General features: G+C 40.1%; 4 protein-coding genes across 6 annotated transcripts; 2 read left to right on the forward strand and 2 right to left on the reverse strand.

The window, feature by feature from the left end:
- Window positions 1-456: 456 nt before the first annotated feature.
- On the reverse strand, window positions 457-3,916 carry LOC104436325 ((S)-coclaurine N-methyltransferase). The gene is made up of 8 exons (XM_010049066.3): window positions 3,604-3,916; window positions 2,997-3,105; window positions 2,402-2,626; window positions 2,164-2,263; window positions 1,971-2,081; window positions 1,756-1,839; window positions 1,027-1,085; window positions 457-872 (listed from the first exon to the last, which is right to left on the reverse strand). Exons 1-8 carry the CDS (start codon window positions 3,788-3,790, stop codon window positions 680-682), a joined length of 1,068 nt encoding a protein of 355 aa, XP_010047368.1. The 5' UTR covers window positions 3,791-3,916; the 3' UTR covers window positions 457-679.
- Window positions 3,917-7,233: 3,317 nt separating this feature from the next.
- On the forward strand, window positions 7,234-11,893 carry LOC104436326 (protein PLASTID MOVEMENT IMPAIRED 1-RELATED 2). Of its 3 annotated transcripts, none has more exons than XM_010049067.3 (3): window positions 7,234-7,524; window positions 8,149-10,466; window positions 10,664-11,893. In XM_010049067.3, exons 2-3 carry the CDS (start codon window positions 8,173-8,175, stop codon window positions 11,694-11,696), a joined length of 3,327 nt encoding a protein of 1,108 aa, XP_010047369.2. In that variant the 5' UTR covers window positions 7,234-7,524; window positions 8,149-8,172; the 3' UTR covers window positions 11,697-11,893. The 3 variants fall into 3 exon arrangements, with proteins under 3 accessions (XP_010047369.2, XP_010047370.2, XP_039166054.1); XM_010049068.3 differs by having other exon boundaries at window positions 10,667-11,893; XM_039310120.1 differs by having other exon boundaries at window positions 8,171-10,466.
- A 79-nt stretch (window positions 11,894-11,972) lies between these two features.
- Window positions 11,973-13,233, reverse strand: LOC104436327 (probable WRKY transcription factor 50). Its single transcript, XM_010049069.3, has 3 exons — window positions 12,860-13,233; window positions 12,551-12,689; window positions 11,973-12,302 (listed from the first exon to the last, which is right to left on the reverse strand). The coding sequence occupies exons 1-3, from the start codon at window positions 13,071-13,073 to the stop codon at window positions 12,179-12,181; spliced, it is 477 nt and encodes a 158-aa protein (XP_010047371.2). The 5' UTR covers window positions 13,074-13,233; the 3' UTR covers window positions 11,973-12,178.
- A 3,894-nt stretch (window positions 13,234-17,127) lies between these two features.
- LOC104436330 (28S rRNA (cytosine-C(5))-methyltransferase) lies at window positions 17,128-23,205 on the forward strand. Its single transcript, XM_039310433.1, is given in 13 exon segments — window positions 17,128-17,435; window positions 18,783-18,841; window positions 19,471-19,521; window positions 19,966-20,101; window positions 20,697-20,788; window positions 21,210-21,308; window positions 21,440-21,493; window positions 21,617-21,761; window positions 21,971-22,032; window positions 22,215-22,302; window positions 22,479-22,562; window positions 22,635-22,796; window positions 22,906-23,205. Coding segments are annotated over 13 exon segments (1,485 nt in total). The 5' UTR covers window positions 17,128-17,206; the 3' UTR covers window positions 23,130-23,205.
- The last annotated feature ends 189 nt before the right edge of the window (window positions 23,206-23,394 follow it).

Raw genomic sequence — 23,394 nt, forward strand, 5'->3', positions numbered from 1 at the left:
TTATACCTCAGTGAACTTTTGTTTTCTCCATGTATTCTTCTTCCTCCGTCGATTTGGCTCGAAATATTTTTCAACAGTAACTAAATTGCACCATGAAGTAATTTTTTGTATGGGAACGGAAAATCACAATCTTGCTCTTCTGATTGGGCAAAAAGAGAGAGAAAAGAAAAGGCTGCCAGGAAGCTAAGTGGAGTACTGAACACCGAATCGGTGAATGGTGACGACGACCATTCTATCTTCAACTTATCGAATCTTCATTGAGCTTGCTAAAATATAGCACTAGCAAGTCCACAACCACAAGATCCCTACTGGTTGGACATGCCGCGTATGGCTACAACCTGGTTTTCGTTCAGATACTATCGGATGGCCGAAGTTGATCGGGTTTGCTCGGATTGCATCCTACACCGAGATTGGGATTCGCAAAGAACGTGCGACTAAGAACTCCATACATGTGCGGAGCGCAAACGCTATGTTCGTCCGCTTCAAATTCCCTCTTACATGATCATCAAACAACATAGCGAAATTTGCTGCTATTTAAATGGTTGCGACTCTAATTCATCTTGAACAATGACAAAGAGTTCGTTATCATGCTTAGCTGCGCCAGAATTATGTGCCTCAGCTTAATCTCCAAGCTATACTTAAACATGTATCCTTCAAATCGATAGAGAGATGAACAAACTCATTTCTTTTTAAACAGGAAAAGTGCCACCATCCACTCTTCTCCATCATTGTATCCAAATAGTTCCGCAACGGCGATGAAGAATGTTCTCCAGTAGACAGTCCACTTGACAGCTTGTTCCTTGCCATAAGTACCCTCCATGATGGGCTTGATTGAAGCCAAATTCTGATCCATTCTCTTGAGCCATTCTTCACTGTACGAAGCAATACTTTTTTTTAAAGGCGCATAAAAGGGACCAGTAGCGTAAAATATTGCTTGTATTGGAAAGTGGAGCTCAATGGATATTCAGAAACTCCTTAACCACACCATCTATACATCATGCATGATAATGGATGTCTTTCGTTTACCTTGTCTGTGCATAATGCTTCCCATTGACCAGCCAATGATTGACAACAGAAACGTCATCCTGCAGATAATTCATCAGAAATAAGTAAACCTGCCAGCCTATCTTTTGCATATGATAGTATCATGTCCATAGTAGGTTGAGAGCCTTGCATACAGAGACTGGACCCAGCAGAGGCAATCACCATTAACTTCAAAACGCCAGGTAACGTTGCCCCAAAGAGAATATCAATATCCCACTAAGAATGGAGAGTAAGTTTCTAGCAATCAAAAGCAAACTAAACCCCTGATCGATATAGATCCTTCTATGCTATTCTTTTCTATTCTGTTTCAAGTCTGCTGAAAGGTCTAAGTGCTCCATATCTTTTCTCATCATCTCCTTCCGTGTCTTTCTAGTTTTTCCTCAAGCCTTTTAACCTGAGACTGATTAAGTTTCTGAGTGATTCATTTCTGAGGGATTAACCTTAGGATGATGAACTTATAGGCTCAAAAGATTTGATGTAGATTCGTTCTCACAAAGAGTAAAGACAAACATAAAAAATCTATCGACATGAACAGTTGTTTTTTCCATAGTTTCACAGTGTCAGGTTCTATAAAGGCTAATGTACGCAAAAGCTAAGAGATTCAGATCAGAAACTCATTTTTGCAAAATGAAAAACCATCACCTGAATTTATTGGACAAGAGAAACAAAATATCTGTCTCAAATTCTAATACAGCAATGTGCAAAAATTACCTGAAAATAAAGAAGCAGGTTAGCCGAGGGCATTGTACCACCGGTGAAGAAGTATCTAGTAATCCAGTCATCTTCATTTATGTCCTGCAAGCAAATTAAAGGATGAAAATACATCTTCCAATGGGATGAAGGATACCAACTTTTTCAAAAAATGAGGATGGTGATCTTTTGTCTCGACAAAGTGACAAGGACATCTAACTGATCTACAGTTGTACCTCAAAATGGTATGCAAATGCTTTATGGCAGAAATGATGAACAAAAAGAAGGCCATCCTCTTCCATCCACTTTGAAATTTTCTGGAGAAGATCCTTATAGTTCTTCATATGCTGCATGAAAAATTAAAACATTCCCCAATATTACCATTAACACCTGAGTTTCTGGCAACTGAAGTCAGTAACAAAGACAAACCTCAAACATCTCGATAGAGAATATTCGATCATATGAAGCTTCCATTTCATATGTGCTGATATCAGCAACAATGATCTCCACATTCTGCAACTGAAGATTCCTATGAAAATTGGGGTAACAACTTAGTCCATTTTCCTCAGTGCAGCACAGAGCCAGATCGAAATATCGTTCATGTTGCAAAACATTTTGCATCTCTTAAATTATTCCCCAAAATAAATGTGCATTTAACAATGTATACCGGCACTGCTCTTCAATGTGTGCTTTTTGTGTTGTCGAGTTGCATATTCCTGTAATCTTGCAGTTGCTGTATTTTTGTGCTATATACAGAGTCAGTGAGCCCCATCCACATCCCACATCCAGAACAGTGTGGCCATCTTTCAACTGGGATTTCTCACAGTAGAGCTCCAGCATTGCCTTTTCAGCATCCTCCAAGGTCATCGACTTGTCGGAGAAGTAACAGCAGCTGCACTAATTCATACTTAAGCAGATCAGTCTATGAGGCCTGAGAACACATGGATGCTTTCTTCGAAGTGGACTGTTCATCGACTCAAATTTATAATAAAAGATTAGTTGCGGGCTTGGAGCTGACTAACTGCAAGGTACAGATATCTTATGTGGGCAAACTTTATCTTATATACTTGGTTCCTCCGTCACAGGATATCACTGTAGGATCCATGTGCTCTGTATGTATATATAATATCCTCTCTTCTGATTCCAAAGAAAACAAATCAAGAAGTGCCTTCAAGAGAGATCTAGTCTACAATTGCATTCTCACTTCTGGAAAAGATGTCTCCTACACGAATCAGCCGAGACGTATCCTCAGACACAAGTACCTGTATTTGAGATGCTTGCCGAGCACCAGCTTGAAGAACGAAGTGGGCAGCTCATAATGCTGTTCTTTGGGCTTCTCCGTCGTGATGGCGATAGGCATTTCTTTCAGAGCTGCAAAGGATCGCAGAATTCAGACCCGGGATACAAACGGAACAATTCATCAAACTTACCCCGTACTAAGTACCAGACACATGAAGCAGCATATGGCAGTCCCCAACAAGCGAAAAGCTCAAAGAGCATCTCTTCCACAGAAGAGATAACGCACAAGATGAGATTATCCACAAAAAAAAAAAAAAAAAAAAAAAAAAAAATTTCCCCCTTCATTTCTTCTTGCGCTCATTCTCATCTATCCCACTACGAAACGAATTTCTCAGTTTTACAAATGCCGTAGTTGAGTCGACAGCAAACGGCCAAACGGGAAAAAAACTCAAAACTTGACCATCAGCGAACGAGCTGATGCTCAAATTCAAAGAACGCGCAAAAACAGCACAAAACTATAATCTGTTCATCGAACCGTTTCAATCCATCGCTCGAATTCAATCGTCTTCATCGAATCAAGTCGACATGTGTGTGTGTGTGTGTGAGAGAGAGAGAGAGAGAGAGAGATACAATGGGCGAAGTGGAGGAGGTCGGAGAGCTGGAGGTCGGAGGAAGGGCGGTAGCAGGAGCGGAGGCGGCCGGCGAGGAGCAAGCGCGTGAGCCGCCGGATGACGGCGTCGGGCAGGAGGTTGCGCTCGAGGGAGGCCATCATCACCTTCACCGTCGCCTCGTACGGCACCTGCATCATCTTCTCCATTCGCCCGCGGAAGGCTCGAAGCGATAGGGCGGTCGACGGCGGCGCGGCGGTGGCGTCTGTTGGGGACGGCACTGCCTGCCTCTGCCTTTTGTCGCCGTCCTCCAATTTGTTATCCGTACGTCATGAAGATGACACGCCGGTTTACCGAAAATAAATAATTTCAAAAATGTTATTATAAAAGATCGGTTATGAAGCAATTATAAAAATGATTTGACGATAAATATTTCTATAATCTTTAAAAATATTTATGCATAAAGTGTTGTTAATAATAAAAAAAATTGCCATCTACTAATTATTGCAAGTATATTAATCTGGTGAGGACAACATCTGCCTTTGCCTTTTGTCGCTGTCCTCCAATTTGTTATCCGTACGTCATGAAGATGACATGTCGGTTGATCGAAAATAAATAATTTGAAAAATATTATTATAAAAGATCGGTTATAGCAATTATAAAAATGATTTGACGATAAATATTTCCATAATCTACAAAAATATTTATGCATATAGAATAATAATAAAATTTGCCATCTACTAATTATTGTAAGTATATCAAAATTAATTATTTTTAAAAAATAATTTCCAAATTATTTATTTTTCATGAAACAATGAGGTCTAAAAACATAAATATCAAAAAATAATAAAATAAGACATGTTAACATTTTGTTGAATGGAGTTAATTAAATGATTTTTTTGAATTTATTAGACCAATTTAACAAATTTTAAACTCTAATTGTACTTTTTATAAATATTAGGATTCAATTGCACTCTTATAACAAAATGTGCAACGTCCAATGTACTTGTCCATTTCTTTAAATTCTTAGGTTGACTTTGGTCGCTTGGGGCATATTTAGTAATGTTTTTATCACATGGAACAATTTTTGAATAGAAATTTTTTTTTTTTTTTTGTTTTTTTGAACAATTTATGAGTATAAGAACACGCTTGGTAACTACAAAAAATTTATACTCAAGGAATAGAAATGTATTTTGTAAACTTGTATAATGTTGTTGTTTCTTTTAGGCTTTCAATATTTTTTATTGTATTTTTCCTTTTTTTTTTTTTCCTTCTTTCTTTTTGTGGCCGGTTGCCGGCCATGGTAGCGGTCAACGATCGGTTGGGTGAGCTTCGGCGAGCTTGTCGATGGCCTCGGTGGCCAAGTGAGTCTCATAATGCCACCGAGGCCACCGGCGAGGCTCAACCTTGCCCAGGTGGCACGAGGTCGGCCTTGTCTTGGCTTGATGAGGCCGAGCCTCTCATTGGCCGACGAGGCCCAAGAAGCCTTGCCGTGGCTCGGTGTCTTCAAGGGCCGGCGACACTCCAGCAAGGTCGCTGGCCCTTGTATGGCCGGTCGACGGCGTTAGCCATGGCCAAGGCCGGTGACTGGCAAAAGAAAGAAGAAGAAAAATAAGAAAATAATAAGAAAATAAAGAGAAGAAAAAAAGAGGAGGGAGAAAATTTATTTTTCGAAATTGTTTCGGGAGTAAAAATAAGGTTTTTTCTATTTCTTATTTCTATTCTAAATCAGTTCCTAGGAACGAAAATTTTACCAAACATATTTTTGTTCTTTTGAACAAAATAACAGAAATTTTACAAATAGCCCTTTGGGTTTCTAATCAAGATATAATAGAATATGAAATCCATATTACATATCTACTATTTGATTACAAGTAATAAAATCATATATTTTTATATCATATTATGTATATTGTTTGGTACAAACGGCATATCAATATAAATAAATAAATAAATAAATTTACAAACAAATACTAAAAATCTTTCGCGACGCTCTTACCTACTTTATTTTTATTTCAAATTATTATTTTTTATTTCTTTCTTCCCATTCCATCATTCTCTATTAAAATTTTATTAAATAGTAAACTATACTAATATACCTAAAATATATAATAAATATAAATAGATATTTACATTTATATAGTGAATTTATATTATAAAATAGAATTAAATTCGAATATATAAATAAAAATAATATTCAATGAAAATAACTAAATTGCTATTTTTTGTTATTTTGAATTTATTATATTAGAATTCAAATATTATTTATATCAAAATATAGTTTTAATTGAGTTAATGGAATTTTTTTTCTTGAGTTGATTAGAGCAATTTAACAAATTTTAATATTTGATTGTACTTTTTATAAATATTAGGATTTGATTGTACTTTTATAACAAAATTTGCAACTACCAATGCACTCGTCCCTTCTTTTAAATTCTTAGGCTACGTTTGGTTGCTTATATTCTAATCAAGATAAAATAGGATATAAAATCAAGAGATTTTACTATATCTTATTTATTATTCGATTACAATATTAAAGTCAGATATTTTATATCATATTATTTATATTGTTTGGTATAAATGATATATTAATATAAATGAATAAAATTTTTGCAAATGAGCAGTAAAAATCTCTTGTGACATTCGTGCCTACTTTATTTTTTATTATTTTCTCTCTTTTTAAATTAATTTATTTTTATGTCTTTTTCCCATTCCATCATTCTCTATTAAAATTTTATTAAATAGTAAACTATACTAATATACCTAAAATACTAAAATACCTAGAATATATAATAAATATAAATATATTTACATTTACATAGTGAATTTATATTATAAAATATAATTAAATTCCAATATATAAATAAAAAAGCAAATTAAAATAACTAAATTGCTATTTTTTTTGTTATTTTGAATTCTTATATTAAAATTCAAATATTATTTATATCAAAATATAATTTTAATTTTCTTAATTTAAGAAAATTGTCATTAAAAAAATAACTTTCTTATTATAAATGTTAGAAATCTTATTAACCTTTACCTCACTTATGCTATGGATAATTTTATCTTGTCTTGTGCATGTATTAAATGTAGAATAAGATAAATTTTATTTTATTTTAAATTTTATCTTAATTACCAAATGCAGTCTTAGGAATAGAGCCTATTTTAAAGTTAATTACCCTTGATTGCGGTAATTTTCCCCAATCAACCGCAAAAATTTCACAATCATTAATTAGCGATAGACTTTTTTTTTTTTTTTTTGATCGCCTTAATTTAATTTTACGCTAATACTCGCTTTCAAATTTTTGCCCTTACCTCATTCAGGGTGTGAGAGTCAAAATCCACTCTTAAAATGAAATCGTTTCTACCTCAATCCTCTCTGAGAATGTGGGAATTTGAACCTCTAAACTCTCCTTTCCAAGTTGGAAGTTGGAAGGATGGCCGTTGTGGTGGACCCCAAAAGTCGATAATTTACAAATTTGACGGGGCACATATGATGGACGAGACCTTTTAAATTTTCGAATCGAACGGTCATACCGTACACGGCATTGATCCTGCAAAGGGGGCCCCACCGGAACCCGGGAATTTTCCAACGCGCACAAAAGGACAAAAAGAGACGAAGAGAAGGAAGCATTCATTTCCCTCGCGCCTTGCTCGTGACAAAAAATAATTTTCTCGAGAAAAAGTGCAGCAAGCGCGAGAAAGGAAGAGAAAATCAACGCCTCTACTCGAGAAAATACGCGCTAAATCCAACGGATCCTTCCATTCTCGTTCCGTCTTCCATTCTCCTTCTTCTTCTCCCTCTTCCTCCGCCGCCGCCGCCGCCGCCGCCGCCGCCGAGTTCCGAGTCGGAGCAGCTCGCGCGGTCAACGGGCTCTGCTGAGTCGCACACTCGCCTCGGACGGTTTCCCCTCGCCGGAAGCAAAGAATATCCGCGATCCAGGTACGCGCCCCTCGCTTCGGCCGCCGGATGGTTTTCCCCCGGCCGGCCGCGTGAGTCGACCTTCGCGCTTAGACTCGAAGTGCATGCCGGCGTGAATCGCCGGCGTTCGACTTCGTGTCTCTACTTTGTTTTCACTTCTTTCCTTCGCCCGTATGTTTCGGATTCTCGATTTACTCGTGTTCCGGAAATTGTTTGCGGATGTGATTCTGCTGTTGTGCTGTTCTTTGATCTCGGTGGCGATTGTGGTCTGAGCCGCGCCCGCCGAGGTGTTTCCTAAATGCGCGGAACGTCTTTGGACGGTGGATGCGTTTCCGTTTTTTCTGGATTTTTGAGGTTGTGTTGTCGGGAGGTGCAGAGATGATGGTTTGTCGGGACAGGAGTAGATGATCTTCTTGGTTTGAAGTAGCTGTGGGTGTAACTGCCTCGCCGTTTGATTTTCTCTGCGTTTGAGAGAAGATTGTTGTTACTAGTTTCTGTGCATTTTCCATTCGTGTTGAAACGTTGTCGATTTGATTTGCTCCTGTTGTTCGGCTCCTCAATTGTCATGATCTGAGTGAGTTACTGAAGCTTTGTGTGCTTAGAGAGTCGATACATGATGTGCTTCTTTCTTGGTAAAAATTCCAGATTTAGTTGCCGCGTGGTGCAGAGATGTTGGTGTCGGGACATGAGTCTGGAAACGATGCGTGCTCTACGAGCGCCAGCAATAGTCAGCTCTTGCATGATATTGAGGCAATAAGCAAAGCTTTGTATTTGCATGAAGCCACTCAAAAGCCTTTGATCTCCCCATCAACTCAATATCCTGGAAAAGTTGGGTGGGTTGAAGATAGATTGGTTCCAAAATCGGGAAATCGGGATGAAAAGGGATCGAACAAGTTCAACAAATCATCGTCCTTGTGGAATTGGAAGAAACCCCTAAAAGCCCTGTCCCATCTCCGGGGCCGAAAGTTCGGATGCCTTTTCTATCTTCACGTGCACTCTGTTGAGGGTTTACCTGTGAATTTTGATGGTGTTGGTTTGTGTGTGGAATTTAAAAGGAAGGATGAGGTGTTAAAGTCACGACCATCAAGGGTTCTAAGAGGAACTGCTGATTTTGATGACACTTTGATGCATAGATGTACTGTGTATTGCCATAAAAGTGGGCCTCTCAACTCATGCAAGTATGAACCTAAGCTGTTCTCAGTTCGTACTTCTGTGATTGGAACTCCGGGCGTTGATGTTGGTGAGCACTGGGTTGATCTCACCAGGCTGCTGCCTCTGACTTTGGAAGAGTTGGATGGAGACAAAAGTTCAGGTAAATGGACAACAAGTTTCAAACTTGCTGGCAAGGCTAAAGGTGCAACTCTGAATGTCAGTTTTGGTTATTCACTGGTAGGTGGAGGTAATCTTGAGTCTAATGGTAATATGACTGTTTCAGAGCTCATAAACTTGGCATATAGTAGGTCAAACGCAAAGCAACAAGATAGAGGATTTCCTGAGAATTGTTCAACTGAAAAGCTTCGGCGGAGTGGGAGTGTTCCAAGCGATTTAAACCATCCTTCTCTCCATTTTGCACAGCCTCTTGATGTTAAGGTGGGACATGGTGCCTTTGTTGATCATGCTATAGAATTCTCCAAATCGATCCATTATCTCTATGAGAAACTTGAGCAAGATATTTTGAGTGATAAATCGGGGTCGGATTCATCATCGGAGAATGTGAAGTCATCAAAAGCAAAATCTGGTCTCTGTCCTGAGCCTGCTAGAGAACCTATAGATGATGAAGGAGATGACATAGACTTTGTTGTGATAGACCAGGGAATTGAAGTACCTCAAAGTAAACAGTTGAATCCTGTTCAAGTTAGCATTCATACTCAAGATTCTACAACTGAAGCACTAAATAAGGATGACACCCTCTTAGGCAATGACTCACTCTGTCTGGACAAGATGAAGTGTGATTTAGTGGATCACTTAACTGGTAGTACAACGACTGGGCTTGTAATTGGTGATAATAAAATAGGGGAGCAAAGTGTACATGCAAAGCAGTCAGCTCTGGAAGTGGAGTCAAGTTTTCTTGATGCGTTGATTTTGGACTCAGCTGACTTGGGTTCTTTGCCTGCTTCAGTTCACAGTGAGTGTGAGGAAGACTACATGGGGCTTAAATATAGTTATAAAGCAAACAAAAAAGGAACCAAATCGCAGAGTTTTAATGATATTAGTGAACATGTGACTAGTGATTTCTTGCACATGCTGGAAAGCGAGCGCAGTCTCTCTGGCTCAAAGTTCAATGGCGAACCTGAGTCTCCCAGAGAACAACTCTTAAGAGAATTTGAAAGAGAAGCTTTCCTTTCTGGCAATTTTGTAATAGATTTTGATGCCGCGGAGGAGCGGGTGAGATTTGATTGGGGGGCTTTAGTTGGATCTTCTTCTGAAGATAACCCTGCAGATTCTATTCTCACTTTAGCTCTTCAAGATGCTGAAGAGGAATATGAGCAGTCTAGTCAGTCATTGAGGCACAGAAGAAAGGTCAAAATGCTTGAAGATCTAGAGACTGAAGTTTTAATGCGTGAGTGGGGGTTGGATGAAAAAGCCTTTCAGAATTCTCCTCGATGTTCCTCTGGTGGCTTTGGGAGTCCAATTGAACTACCTTCACAGGAGCCAGTTGAGTCACCTTTGCTTGGAGAAGGTTTTGGTCCATCTATTCAGACTGTAGGAGGAGGTTTCTTGAGGACTATGATGCCCTCGCTCTTCAGGAATGCTAAAAATGGCATCAACTTAATACTGCAAGTTTCTAGACCAGTTGTGTTACCTGCAAGAATGGGTTCTAGTAACATAAAGGTACTCCAGCACCTTGCATCAATTGAAATCGAAAAGCTTTCTAAGCAGATCGATAAAGCCATGCCTTTGGAGGACATTACTGGTAGGACTTTGCAACAAATAGCCTGTGAAGCTGCTTCCAAAACCATATGGTATGATATGTTGAACTTACTATCTTCATTTTCTTCTTTTTTTTTGGCTAATTACAGATACCAGCTCAATATGCATCACTGTTGGCTCATTGGCACTATAGGTCCATGTTCTGATGATCATATAGTTTAGTATCTTCAACTAATAATAGATATAAAAGTTCATCTCTTCTATTTTAAGTTTAAACTGGTTGCTGTAGCAGGCAGGCTCTTTTGCATCATGAAACAGCATCGAGCCAAAAATTCAAGGAACAGGAGTGTGGTTTGAGCTGTCATAACCCGGTCTCAGACTCGGCATCTCTAGAAGATGTTGTGCTCTTGGCCATGGATAAGATTGAAGCCCTAACAATTGAAGGTTTGAGAACTCAATGTGGGATGACAGATGAGGAGGCACCTTCAAGAATTATTCCACACTTCGAAACGCCTGCTTCTCAAAGAAATTATGCAAATTTTCATGAGCTTATGGGCTTGGAAGATGATGCATTTCTCCTTTACGATGTTCATAATGGTGACAATGATGCTTATGAATTGATGGATTTCTATGTAACTTTGGATGAGTGGTTGAGGCTTGACGCTGGAGTTAGTACTGGAAACCAGGATGAAAGTGGGGAGAGCACTAGAAAGATACTAGTGGTCCATCATGAAAAGTGCGAGGACAGCTCCAGAGAGAAGCTGATTGATGACATACATCCTAATGAGGCATCTGGTATAAGGAGCGGCATTTTACGGAACAACCTCACCGTAGCCTTCAGGGTGCAGCTGAGGGACCCTCTTAGAAACTTTGAAGCTGTTGGTGATCCAATGCTTGCTCTGGTTCATGTAGAGAGAAGATATGTTCAACAAGATGTTTCAGAGGGGAGAAAGGAGGAGGAAGACGACAATATGCCCGCGAGAGATGGAATAGCCATTTCTTCGTTTAGAATCACTGAACTCCATCTGGCAGGCATAGACGCCAAACCGGACGAGAAGCATTCATGGGGAACTACAAGACAGCGACAATTGGGCACCCGGTGGTTATTTGCAAGTGGTTTGGGTAAGGCTACTAAACAACCACTCGCGAAATCAAAAGCTGTGGTGAAATCATCGCTAGGAGTGACGACAAAGGTGCCACGTGCAGATATTTTGTGGAGCATCTCTCCTTATGCTCATGGCATTGAAAGCAATTCTAAGAAGTCTGGACGACTACCCACACACGTGCGAAATCCCGACGTCATCTTTCATTCATCTTTCTAAACGAAAGCTCACGTTCAGCATCTTTTATTTGAGCGATTGTAATCTAATTGAATATTCCACTCGATGCATGCAATGATGTATCCATCCTTTGTGAAGAGGTGGATCATGTTATTTTGTACATAACTCCACAGTGAGTTGGTCTCCGAAACCAAAAGCTGGTTCAGTTAGTTAACATGACCACGCATCACATTGACAGATCTTTTGGTCCTGGCAGTGTAACTATTCTCGTAGATCATATGTCATTTAAACTTATTTCCTTGAGCTCGAGAGCACCACTCGATGCGACCTGCTAATTTTATAGATATTGAAAAGGTACCCTACAATGGCTGCTGCAAGAATTCTTGGTTATACTACAACAATAGTTGCATACAGTACAAGGCTATCTGTGACTACTGAGCTCTCCTACCGAAACCAGCCCTTTGATTCTACATTACTTCAACGAAACTTAACAAATGCGATCACGGCCTCCGCAATGTGTGCGACTAGAAGGGCCCTTGGTGATTATGGATGCCCTCGTATGTTGTTATTACATACCTTGGGTCGTCTCTGTCCCGTTCGACTCTCTTCTTCACAGGACAGCCTTCCACCGAACACCGATAGTAGTTCCTGCAGATCATTCAAGAACGAAATTATTCGGCGAAAAGCAAACCTAACCGGTACATCTGTGCTTCTAAGACTGCTTCCTAGGTCTCGTCTCCGTTTCGCAGCAAGCACATGTTTTGACTGATAGTATTCGAGCGAGGGAAATAAACAAACGGACACTAGGGCATGGGAGTCAATTTATTAAAATGTTCATGTCATTTTCAACAGTTAAACAGCGGGCAATACCGCAATCAACTCAAAGCAAGAACTACCTCGGATTCGGACTGTTCTTCACCATCTTCTTCCCGTACTTCCTCCACTTGAATCCGTCATCTAGTATCTCAACCTCGGATTTCGTCTTGAAGGCGAACCTTTCTTTAACTTCCTTCTTCTCCTTTCCGCCTTCGGCGTCTGCCAGTAACATACACAAACTCTCTCAGGCCCCAGTCAGCTAAAGCAATGACTGTATGCAGCACAGACAAACTCATTGACTTTTTCTACATGCGTAGGAACCCTCAAGACTAGCATCGAATCGATAACCGAAAAAGAGAATGAGATGCGATGGAGGAACAGATATTTACGTCGACTGGGGCCTTCCGGGTTGCTGCTAGATCCGATGGAATCGTCAGCCTCATTCTGGTAAAAATAATTAGCCGGCGCCCCATGGACCATGGAAGCTGGATCATCACCTAGCCACTCATCGATCTTTAAGAACTCCGAGAGCTCGAAATCGGACTGGTCGTTGAAGTCCATGTCCGGTGAGTCCGGCGACCGGAGGTTAGGACTGTCGGACATTCCAATGACAACGACGGCGACGATGAGAGGAAGAGCACACTCTCCTCACAATCTCGAGCGTCTGTGGAGTAAAAGCGTCACCGGCGCGACCCCTTTATACCGAGCTCTCGTGTTCTTATCTAGTAGGCTGCTTCTGCCGAGCTTCCTCGCTGATGAAGGAAACTTCAACGTTAATTCTCAGTTGAAATGAGGCACCAATATGTGATACTCTCGCCGGTCCCACCGAGAAAATAAAGGAGGGAGGAGAAAGGGTTTTTGCCTCCATGAGGACAAGGACAAAACTGAGAAGGACGAGATGGTGGGACTTGCTGAGGATGACTTGAGGTTAGACTTAGGGCACAAGTTCTGTGTGAATTTAGATTGCGGGTCTCGTGCCAAGACCTCAACCCCTTCTCAACGGGGAAGAATAGGGGAGTCAACTCTGACTGCGACGGGCTGGGGAGACTCGAGCCGTCTCGTTGGATTCATTCGCCATCATCCGATAATGCTGCTCATCATGGGTTAGGGTTTTCCTTTTGGGCAGCTGCTAGGCCATTCAATTTTTAGTACCTATCTCTCCCCCTCTCCACCCCCCCGGCCGGCGCGGAGAAACCGGTGCATGACCCGTCTTTCAATCTCAAATATGATATAGGGAAGGATATTAAGGAATACCGACACATGTAATTTACAACCCATAAGTGCTCTATTGAATTGATATGGATCGCATCTCGAAGAGCAGATGTAACACTTAAATGATGAAAAGAGTCCCAACGTGTTTTACAAGTTTTTCTTTGTGGTTGCTTTTGACCAACGGGTACTAAGATAACAGTAGGACGCGGAATGCTCTAAGAAACATCTCTTTTCACGGGAGATAAGACTTGGCTCTGGTCATGCATGATGGTTATGGTCAGCAAGCTCTTTATATCTGCCTTTTCACATCTGAGAAAAGAAAGAAATAATATTTAGCCCAGGCCTTGCCATATTGGATCAGGGTTTCTTGTTCAAGATAAGTATGTGGATTGGATTGCCTCATTGGTTGGTCATAAAGAGGTCAAATTCTGTGGTCAAGTCAACTTAAACAAAAAACTAAGAAGCACAGAAAAAAAACGATGTATGTGGATTCAATGCACAAGAACCGGAATTCAATGATCGTATTGCTTGAGCCATCATTTTCTATCACCATCATATGTACTGAGATGCTCTCGCCTTTATTTAACAGCTGTTGCAAACCCCGAATTATAAACTCGACCCTTTAGTTTGATCGGGGCGAGAGAGAGATCAGTAAGCGTGGAACGGAAGCGTCGCGGCGCCTTCCTCTCGATGCCAACTCATCCGACGAGATCTGGAAAGATGGGTTGAGTCGCGAATCAACTCAAGAGTCGATGCCCACCTTGTCGAATGAGAAAAGCTCCAAGGAGATAAAAGCAAAAGCATGCGTCTCCGTGACTTCATTTTTCACAAGTCAGCACAGCGAGGGTGGGGCTGGTCCGGTGGTTGACTGAGAAGCTGTGAGGAAGCTTCTATTGAAAGCGAAAGAGATAAGGGGAAGAACCCGAATATCGTCCGTATTCATCTTTATTCCATATATTTTTTTAAAATAATGTTTGTGGGATACGCTAGTTCATAGGGTCGTCGCCAAATTCAACCGGCTACTGATTGCGAAACCTGAGGTACTTAGGAGCACCACCGTACTGTCGCGATTAGCTTTGATTACGATCCTAATGGATATTAGGCATCTGTCCATATCAAGAGGGGTTCCCTACGCAACGATGAGGGCTTTTGATGATGTCTTAGAGCTGGTTCCCGGAACCTACGTCATAAGCATTCTTGACTGGATTCGTCGTTGGTAGAATTGATTGCGGTCTGGAAATTGACCGGTCTCGAATGGAGTCCGTGTAGGGTTTAATGGTGGTAACTATTTCAGGTACATGAGACGTGATCCATACTTGTAGTCTGAAGGCTGGGCGAGGCGAGACGAAGAGAGTTGCTCGAATGGTGAGCATCTTTCCTCTTTCTCGCTTAAGATCTGGACAACAATCGACGTAGATGGGTTTTCTCTTTGGAGCATATTGAATGATGGGATACATGTAGTTTGATGGGGGGGAAAGAGTATCAAAAAAGTTCTAAACATATTAATATTGATATCGATTTAGTGATAATTTTTTTTTATACTAGCACTAATTTAGTTCATTTTATCACTTTATATTGGAAATCGCTAACGTGGACGCAAACCGTTTTATGTGGTACAACTGACGCTAATATGGTTATTTTTAATAATATTTTGATTTTTTCTCTTTTCTTTTGTTATTTCTTTCTTTTTCTTTTATTTTGTTGTTGGTCATTGGGCAAGGGCTTGAGAAATCGTTGATCACTGGCAAGGCACCCTCACCTAGATCTAATGAGGGTTGTTGTGACCTTGTCAGCTCTGCATAGGGCCGTGTTTGGCCAAAATGAATGGAAAAAATGAAAAAGAAAAAAAGAAGAAAAGAATAAAAATTACAAAAAAATTATTAAAAAATATTTACATCAGCTAGTTATGTCACTAGGACGATTGACATTTACATTAACAATTTTTGATCTAAAATGGTCAGATGGATTGAACTAGTACAAATATAAAAATATTTATAACTAAATTAACCTAATTTAAATGTTAGAATTGAATTAATAGATTTATGATTTTTTTGGTGCTTATCCTCGGCTCGATGACTACTGCTTGTAATTAAAGTTGCAAAGTACTCTTTGCTCGTTAGGTCAAGAATACTAAATTTTGCACAACTTTGGCGGCTTGAAAAGGTTCAGTGGACCGGACCCTAGGGCATGCGTTCTCATTTGTCCCTCTAGAAAAGGGCACCATGATAATCCGCTTTAAGTTCCTTTCTTGGCAAGCTTCAATATAGAAGCTTTGAAACCTGTCAATGCCATGCTATTAACCTAAGGAAAAGAATAGTTCTCTCAGTGCTCTACTATATTAAACTTGGAGTGTGGAAACAATTCTAAGTTTTGGTTAGAAAGCGATAATGTACACATTTTGTATTGCGACGCTTTATATCATAAGAAGGCTGATGTGATGGTGCGACCTTGATGCCAAATTGAATATGTTTGGATTAAAGTATAGCCGGAAAAAAAAAACATAAAGAATGAAATAATATCGTGGGGGCATTATTTAATATTGGTAGATCCTCTATTCAATATCTCTCTCTCTTTGATTATGTTGGTACCGGTCACAATTTGGGTTAGCAATCACAACATGGCAATGAATGACTTGGGACAAGAATTGGGATGGCGGATCTCGAGTACCATCTTGACCGGAATCAATCTAATCATGTTTTCACAATTTTTTTTGGTCATAAATGTTTTCACCAAGTTAAGCAGCATCACGTGGCATAATAGGGAAAATGACTCAAATCATTCTTAAACTTCAATTTAATGTGCAATTTAATCCATGAAATTTGACGATGATTGTCTTTTCATTATCAATCAATCTCTCTTTGTACTTGATTATGTTGGTATTGGTTGCAATTTGGATTAATAATCACGTCATGGCAATGACTTAGACAAAATTTGGGACGACAGCATCATCTCGGTCGGGATCATTCTAATCATGTTTTCACAAATTTTTTTGGTTATAGATGTTTTCGCCAATTTGAGCAGCATAATGAGGTGTAGTAGGGAAAATGATTCTAATAGTCTATGAATTTTAATTTAATGTATAATGTGATCCTTGAATTTTTAGTTATTTAATGTTATTCATAATTTTGAATTAATAGAATGACTTTATTGAACATCTTCATATAGTTTATAGATTACATTGAACATGTATAAAAATTTTAAGGACTACATTGACCGTTAGGTTAAAATTCATGAAATTTATTGAATAAATTTAAAATTTAGGAATTACATTGTGCGTTAAATCAAAGTTCATGGACCATTTGAATTATTCTACCCTACAAAAAAATAAGAAGTGGGCCCAACCATTCATCGCGGCCCGGATCGGCATACGAACTAGCCCAACTAAGCCATTGGATGTCGTTCCAGTGCGAAATGGACCCAAAACGACGCTCCTCCTCCTCCTCCTCCTCCTCCTCTTCTTCTGCGTTTCAGTTTGAGACTTCCCTCCGCTCTTTCTCTCTCCGAGCTGCTCCGACAACCGAGCGATGCGCCCGCCCGCGCCGCCAGCGGCCGCCGGCAAGGCGGAGGTCCGGCGGCTGAGCAACGCCGAGCGCTCGGCCTACTTCGCTCGCAGGGAGGCGGCGAAGGTGTTGCGGGTGGTCCTGCAGGGCGACGCCCGGCGGCGGGCCGTCGGCTCCGTCAAGTCGCTCGTCTACAGCCCCTCCGTCAGGAACAAGCGAGCCACTCTCGCCTTGGTGTGCCAAACGCTGAAGCGTAAGTTGTTTGAATTTCTGCGCGGTGCGCTCGCGAGCTTCGATTCCGTTTCGCTCCTCTCGCGTGGAGGCTGCGTTTCGAGAGCTGTTGCCTGCTGGAGTTGGCTTTAGTTTTGTTCCAGTGGTAGGGTTTGTTGCGAGCGATTGAGATTGATGTTGCATGATGATTTTACGTTCTGTACTGGTGCTGATTTTTATGATGATTTGATGGTATTTTCATGAGTTGCTGGCAAGTGGTAGCTGCGTTTTCTTTGATAGTTGGAATGGACCGTATGGTGTTAACTGCGTGCGTTATGAAATTGGCGAAAGTGGCGAGGTCACGTGGTTTGGAAATGCTTGATTTTGACCGAAACCAACTTTGAGGATTTTCAAATGTGCGGTGAATTCTGTGCAATCAAAATGAAGCTTCAAAGTCTCATTTGAAATGGAAGCCATGGGTGACGTCTCCACTTGTAGGGTGTTGAATGGCGGAGCGGGAAGGTGATGATTATAGCTGAAGTAGAAGGAGAACCCCGCCGATTCTACTTATGGAGATCCCTTGTCCTTGGATCAACCGATTGCCATTTCATTTTCTGCTTGGCATTTAGTCAAGTGGCAGTTATAACTGGCATGCCCTACGTGTGGCGTTGTGAGAGGATGACAATGAATCCACTGTTCTTCTAGATTGATTCAAGGCAGATGTAGTTTGACTTTAGAAAGTCGAAACCCAGATGATCACTTCCATTTGGGCCAATAAAATCCTTCACTGCTCAGCATCTCTTGCTGAAGTAGTTAAATGGAAACCTTTTGGGCCAAAGAAGAGCCACCCTTTCAAAAATATATAAGCACATTGCACTTCAATAGCTGCAAAATGGAAACCTCCTGGATCTGATAAAAAATGCATCTTGATTAATAATGTAATGCATGGACTGTTCTAAAGAAGATACTTTTGATTGAAAATCCATTTCTAGTTTACTTCTCTGATTTATGACATCTTGACATTGTGTAACTCTCTGCTGGCTCAGATTTAAGACGTCATTGATTTAATGGGCCGCATCAACTGCTCTAGTTCTCTTTTTCTCCACTTTTCTTTTTGTTCAGCCCTTTGTTTTATGCCCCCTTTTGGTGGCTACAATGTGGCTCATTCCATTTCCTCCATGTAGTGCAACTTTCATGTAATTATTGCTTTTGAGTGGCAAAATTAGTACTGATGGAGTATATATCTACTCGCTTTTTCCAGTATGCTTTTTAACTTTAATTTATAAATGATGCATGCAAGTAGCAAATTAGATTAGAGTTTTTTTGTCAAACAATTGGCTTCTTTCCTTGCTTTTTCAATAGAATGATCTTTTATCTGATGCTGTCTCAGATCTTCCTATTATAAAGAAGATCTTGGAGGATGCTGACATTGTAAATAGCAAGTGGAAGGTAAAATTATCCATTCACTTGTATGCCAACTCATGTAACAAAATGAATTTCTTCTAGCAATATGGGCATGAGTTAATTTAAAGTTTTCTTTGACTCAGTCTATGAGTTATTTTTGCTAACGTGCTTAGTTATAGTTGTTTTGAAATGTTCAATTACGGCTCAATAAGTTGCAAGTTCCACTTTTCACTATAGTATACTATCAGAAGAGCATAATGCTAGAGATACTTAGACTCATATATCCAATGGATTTACTAGGTGATGTGATGGATGCCTATTGAGTGCTTAAATGGGCCGACAAACTTAAATAACTACTTATGTTTGCCACATCATTTAGTAAACTCATTTAGGATATGGGTTGTAATATCTTTAGCATTACTTGTCAAAAGAGTTTTCCCTAGAAACTTTTGTAATCATCAGATGAGTATCTCTTGCAATGGCTCTTTAGATGTGGGAAGTTTCTGGTTTTAATAGGACCTGCCAAATTTCCAGATTATACAGCTATTGTGTGTAACCTTTTTTTTTTTGATCAACAAGTTATTTTGTATACTCAAAAAAAAAAAAGAAAAAAAAAAGAGCTATTGCATATAACTTGGCTAGCACATTTATGTTCTCTACTTTTGTTCTTGCAGAGAAAAGAAGACTTGCTTTTCATAGTGACCTATGACGTTCTCTTTGGTCAAGTAGGTCATTGACTTTCCTCAGACTCTCGAGTGCATCGTGCTTCAGTATTCTCACTGCATTGGGCTAGCTTATGCTTATGCTTATGGTATCCTGGACAATAGTTCAGGTTATTTTCTCTTTTTTCTGTATGGTGAATGAAATCCTAGGGCTTTTCCATTGTGAACAATTAGCAGTAATCTAAGGAGTTGTGACCATTAAAAGCAAGAAGCACAGCATTCTCTGTCTCCTCCCATATTTAGATAAAAGTCATATAAGTGTTCTTTCACCAACTAAACAAGGTGTATTGGTTAGAGCTAGTACATCAAACCTATTATAGGGGCTCTTCTTACATGCATCTTGTGCTTGTTGCTTCAGGGATTGGCATAAATATTTGGTCATTGATTTTGGTCCATTTGGTAATGATTTAAACTGCAGCTGATTTACAAGAGTACTCTGTGCTGCAGGCAAAGCAGTCAACTGGTGATGTGGAGAAGTTTATCATCCATCATAAAATAAAGTTGCAGTCAGCTTTAGAACGATTGTTATTGACAAAGAAAGTCAATGGTGTAGATGAATTGACAAGCCTTTATCAAACAGGAGGTCTATCTTTGTTCCTCTTTTAGCTTTATTGGATTCCATTCTTTCATTTCGAGGCAAAGCTCGTAATCATGCTTGTGATGCAAAATTCTCAGAATTTGTCTATTTAAACTATTTTGCTCTGTTATTATAAATCCTACAACCCCCAACACACAGGCAATTGTCTTCTTTAGTTCCATTTTGAGGACTCAATACCAGGTCAATGTAGCACAGAAACTGACATGTTACTATGGAATGACTTGATCATTAGATTAAATATTATGGACGTTTAATTAATTCAAATCAATGATTTGAGGACATATTAATTCCACACACTTTGTTTGAATAATGAGTTTCAGGGACTATCAATTAGAGAAATATTAAAAGAAAGGAACTTGTACTTGAACACAGCTACTTTCAAGTCTTGCTTTTAGCTGGATGGTCATATGGCCGTGGTGTTTCTGACATAGGGAATTGTGCTGCCTTTCTGCCTGTATGTCCTATCCTTTAATAAAACTGAACTAGTCACCAATCCCATTTCAGTTATTGCATGAGACATGCAAATAACATCTACTAGACTGTGATGTTCATCTAATGCAACTTCTGATTTCTCATGCAGATGCTCCTAAACCACGATACGTTAGAGTGAATACTCTCAAATTGGATATTGGATCTGCCATGCTTGAATTGGAAAACTAACAAAGGTATTTTGCTAGTGTGAATTCTTATTAAATCCATTGCATGCCTGTGTGCATCACATGTGCGTGAAATAACTATAAAACGGGCGAGAAGAGGATTGTGACTGGGCAATCTGCAACGTAGAAGAGCAGAGATAAATGGTTGTCGGTCTTCTTGATCCCTCTATTTTAAGTACTGTGTCACCTTTGATTGACAATTCTTGTTAGTTAACAACCTGTTGCTGAATGATTCTGAATGCTGTATAACCTTCAATTTACAGTAGTTCCACCCTCTGATGCTTTTGGATGCATTGGTATTTCCCAATTAAGAGATGGATAATACGAAATGACATTATGGTGTTCTGTGAATGGATTTTGCATGCTGTTCCTCTGAATTTTCAGTTTTCATTGGCTATGTGCCTAAAGTTAATGGGATTTATTCCTGTGTTACATAGGTTCAAAAGGATGGCCTGCTTCCTGACCTGCTTATTCTGCCAGCCGGTACTGACTTGCATGATCATCCTCTTGTCTTGAATGGAAGTGTCTTTTTGCAAGTAAGTTGTGCTGTCACGATGTGGTTCTAGTGTGTTTTATCTAATATTTAGTTTGATAGACGTTCCATGTGTTTTATCTAATGTTGAGTTTGGTGGAGAGAGATTTTTATTTTGAATATCTAATTTTGCAGGGTAAAGCAAGCTGTATGGTTGCAGCAGCCCTTTGTCCTGAGCCAGGCTGGGTGGTGAGTTGCTTTTTGCTACTGTTTTTAGTGTTCTCTCTCTGAGGTGTACTTTAATCTCAATAAAGATACTGTGCCATTTTTCCTGAAGTGGTTCACATATCTTGATCCTTCTATTTTCTGAAGGTTCTTGATGCTTGTTCTGCACCTGGAAACAAAACTGTCCATTTGGCTGCTCTCATGAGGGATAAAGGAAAGATAATAGCTTGCGAACTCAATAAGCAGAGAGTTCACCGTCTAGAAGATACTATCAGGCTGTCTGGCGCTTCCAGTATCCTTTTGCCTCATTTACCAGTATTTTGGCGACTATTAACACCTAGATTGTGTGCATCTGTTTATGTTATATCTACAGCTGGGTGCATTGTCTTAACATGTGGGGACATTGGTTTAACCTGCTTGAGAACATTGGTGATTCACTTTTGCATTCTTGGTTCTTCTCTTTCTCATTGTCCACTTATTGTGAGCCTTGATAGCTGCTAGACATCCATGTGGTCCATGGAGATTTTTTAAATTTGACCCCAAGCGTTCACCCATACAACAAGGTAAAGAATCATGACATATATTCCATGGTATACTTGGTTTAACTGCACATGTTTTCGTGGTGCTTTGCAACGGTCATTTATGGAACCTCACCACCAGACAATTATTATTTCCACATCTTCGGGGTGTGGGGTGCGTTGTCGATCTCCCCCTACACAGTAGTCATGAGAGTTCACATTTGCAGGTCCGAGCAATTCTTTTAGATCCGTCCTGCTCAGGATCTGGGACGTCTGCTGAGAGATTGGATCATCTGCTTCCTTCTTACACGACCGGTAATTATCCATTTCTGCCTTTACTAACCTTGTTTTTTAGAATATCATGGTGATGGCTTCCTATTTTCAGAGTTACGGATTACTATCCATAACTTGCATCATATACATCCGTGCATCTTTTTCATTTAACCAAATTAATAATGGCCAAACCCCCTTGATATCTCTGGGTTATCCAGGTCTTGCAGCTGATGGTACAGAAATAGCGAGGCTCAGTAAACTTGCAGCTTTTCAGAAGAAGGCCCTGTCACATGCATTAACTTGTAAGATTGTTGATCGATTCCAAAGCCATTAGCAATGCATCGAAAGGTTCTTATGTATTTTTCTCTGTACAGTTCCAGCTGTTGAAAGAGTCGTTTATAGTACCTGCTCCATCCACCAGATCGAAAACGAAGATGTAGTACAGTCTATCCTCCCTCTCGCTGCATCTCATGGGTTTCGCCTGGCAGCTCCCTTACCCCAGTGGACTCGCCGCGGTCTTCCAGTTTTCGAAGGCGGTAAGTGCCGTGTCATTTGATTCTAACCTCCAGGAGGACTCTTTCTTTGCTTGCTTCAAAAGCCGGTCTCGGCCTTTGTCCCCCTGAATCACTGTTCCTTGTCATGCAGCTGAGAAGTTACTGCGAACCGATCCTGTGGAGGACAAAGAGGGTTTTTTCATTGCTCTGTTTGTCAAAGAACATGTCGACAGGAACAGAGGAATTCCATCTGCGTTCCCTGCTCAGAAATCCAAAAGGCAAGTCGCCGGTTCGACAAAGAAGAGACTTGTAACGGGCACTAGATTGTCCAGGTTGCTTTTTTACCCATCAGGATTACAGACTAAAACTACCTAAGAATCATTATGATATGTGCCATTTTTGGTACCCTTTTAGATCATCAAAGCATGCCGATCGGCTGAACTTATCGCGAGTCATTTGATCGGTTCCACCACGGTTCCCATAGGTATCATCTAAATCCGATTGAGCAAATCGATCCGTCGAGGGAAGTCTCCGCAAAATAGAATCGAATTGTCAAAATACCTCAATTACCGCACTGTCCTGAAGCGAGTCTCGGTAACGTTCAAAGGATGCCAGTCTTCTCCGTGCATTTATCAGATTC

This window comes from Eucalyptus grandis, chromosome 3 (genome assembly GCF_016545825.1).
Source record: "Eucalyptus grandis isolate ANBG69807.140 chromosome 3, ASM1654582v1, whole genome shotgun sequence".
Lineage (NCBI taxonomy): Eukaryota > Viridiplantae > Streptophyta > Magnoliopsida > Myrtales > Myrtaceae > Eucalyptus > Eucalyptus grandis.

Excerpts from the sequence above, each read along its gene's own strand:
- LOC104436325 (XM_010049066.3), bottom strand. The coding sequence starts at position 3,790 with ATGGAGAAGATGATGCAGGTGCCGTACGAGGCGACGGTGAAGGTGATG. Across the intron at positions 2,627-2,996 it reads GGCAAGCATCTCAAATACAG|CTGCTGTTACTTCTCCGACA; the intron begins GTACTTGTGTCT and ends GAATTAGTGCAG. Across the intron at positions 1,086-1,755 it reads ACCTGCTTCTTTATTTTCAG|GATGACGTTTCTGTTGTCAA; the intron begins GTAATTTTTGCA and ends AATTATCTGCAG.
- LOC104436327 (XM_010049069.3), bottom strand. The coding sequence starts at position 13,073 with ATGTCCGACAGTCCTAACCTCCGGTCGCCGGACTCACCGGACATGGAC. Across the intron at positions 12,690-12,859 it reads CCCGGAAGGCCCCAGTCGAC|ACGCCGAAGGCGGAAAGGAG; the intron begins GTAAATATCTGT and ends TGTTACTGGCAG. Across the intron at positions 12,303-12,550 it reads AAGAACAGTCCGAATCCGAG|GAACTACTATCGGTGTTCGG; the intron begins GTAGTTCTTGCT and ends AATGATCTGCAG.
- LOC104436326 (XM_010049067.3), top strand. The coding sequence starts at position 8,173 with ATGTTGGTGTCGGGACATGAGTCTGGAAACGATGCGTGCTCTACGAGC. Across the intron at positions 10,467-10,663 it reads GCTGCTTCCAAAACCATATG|CAGGCAGGCTCTTTTGCATC; the intron begins GTATGATATGTT and ends TGGTTGCTGTAG.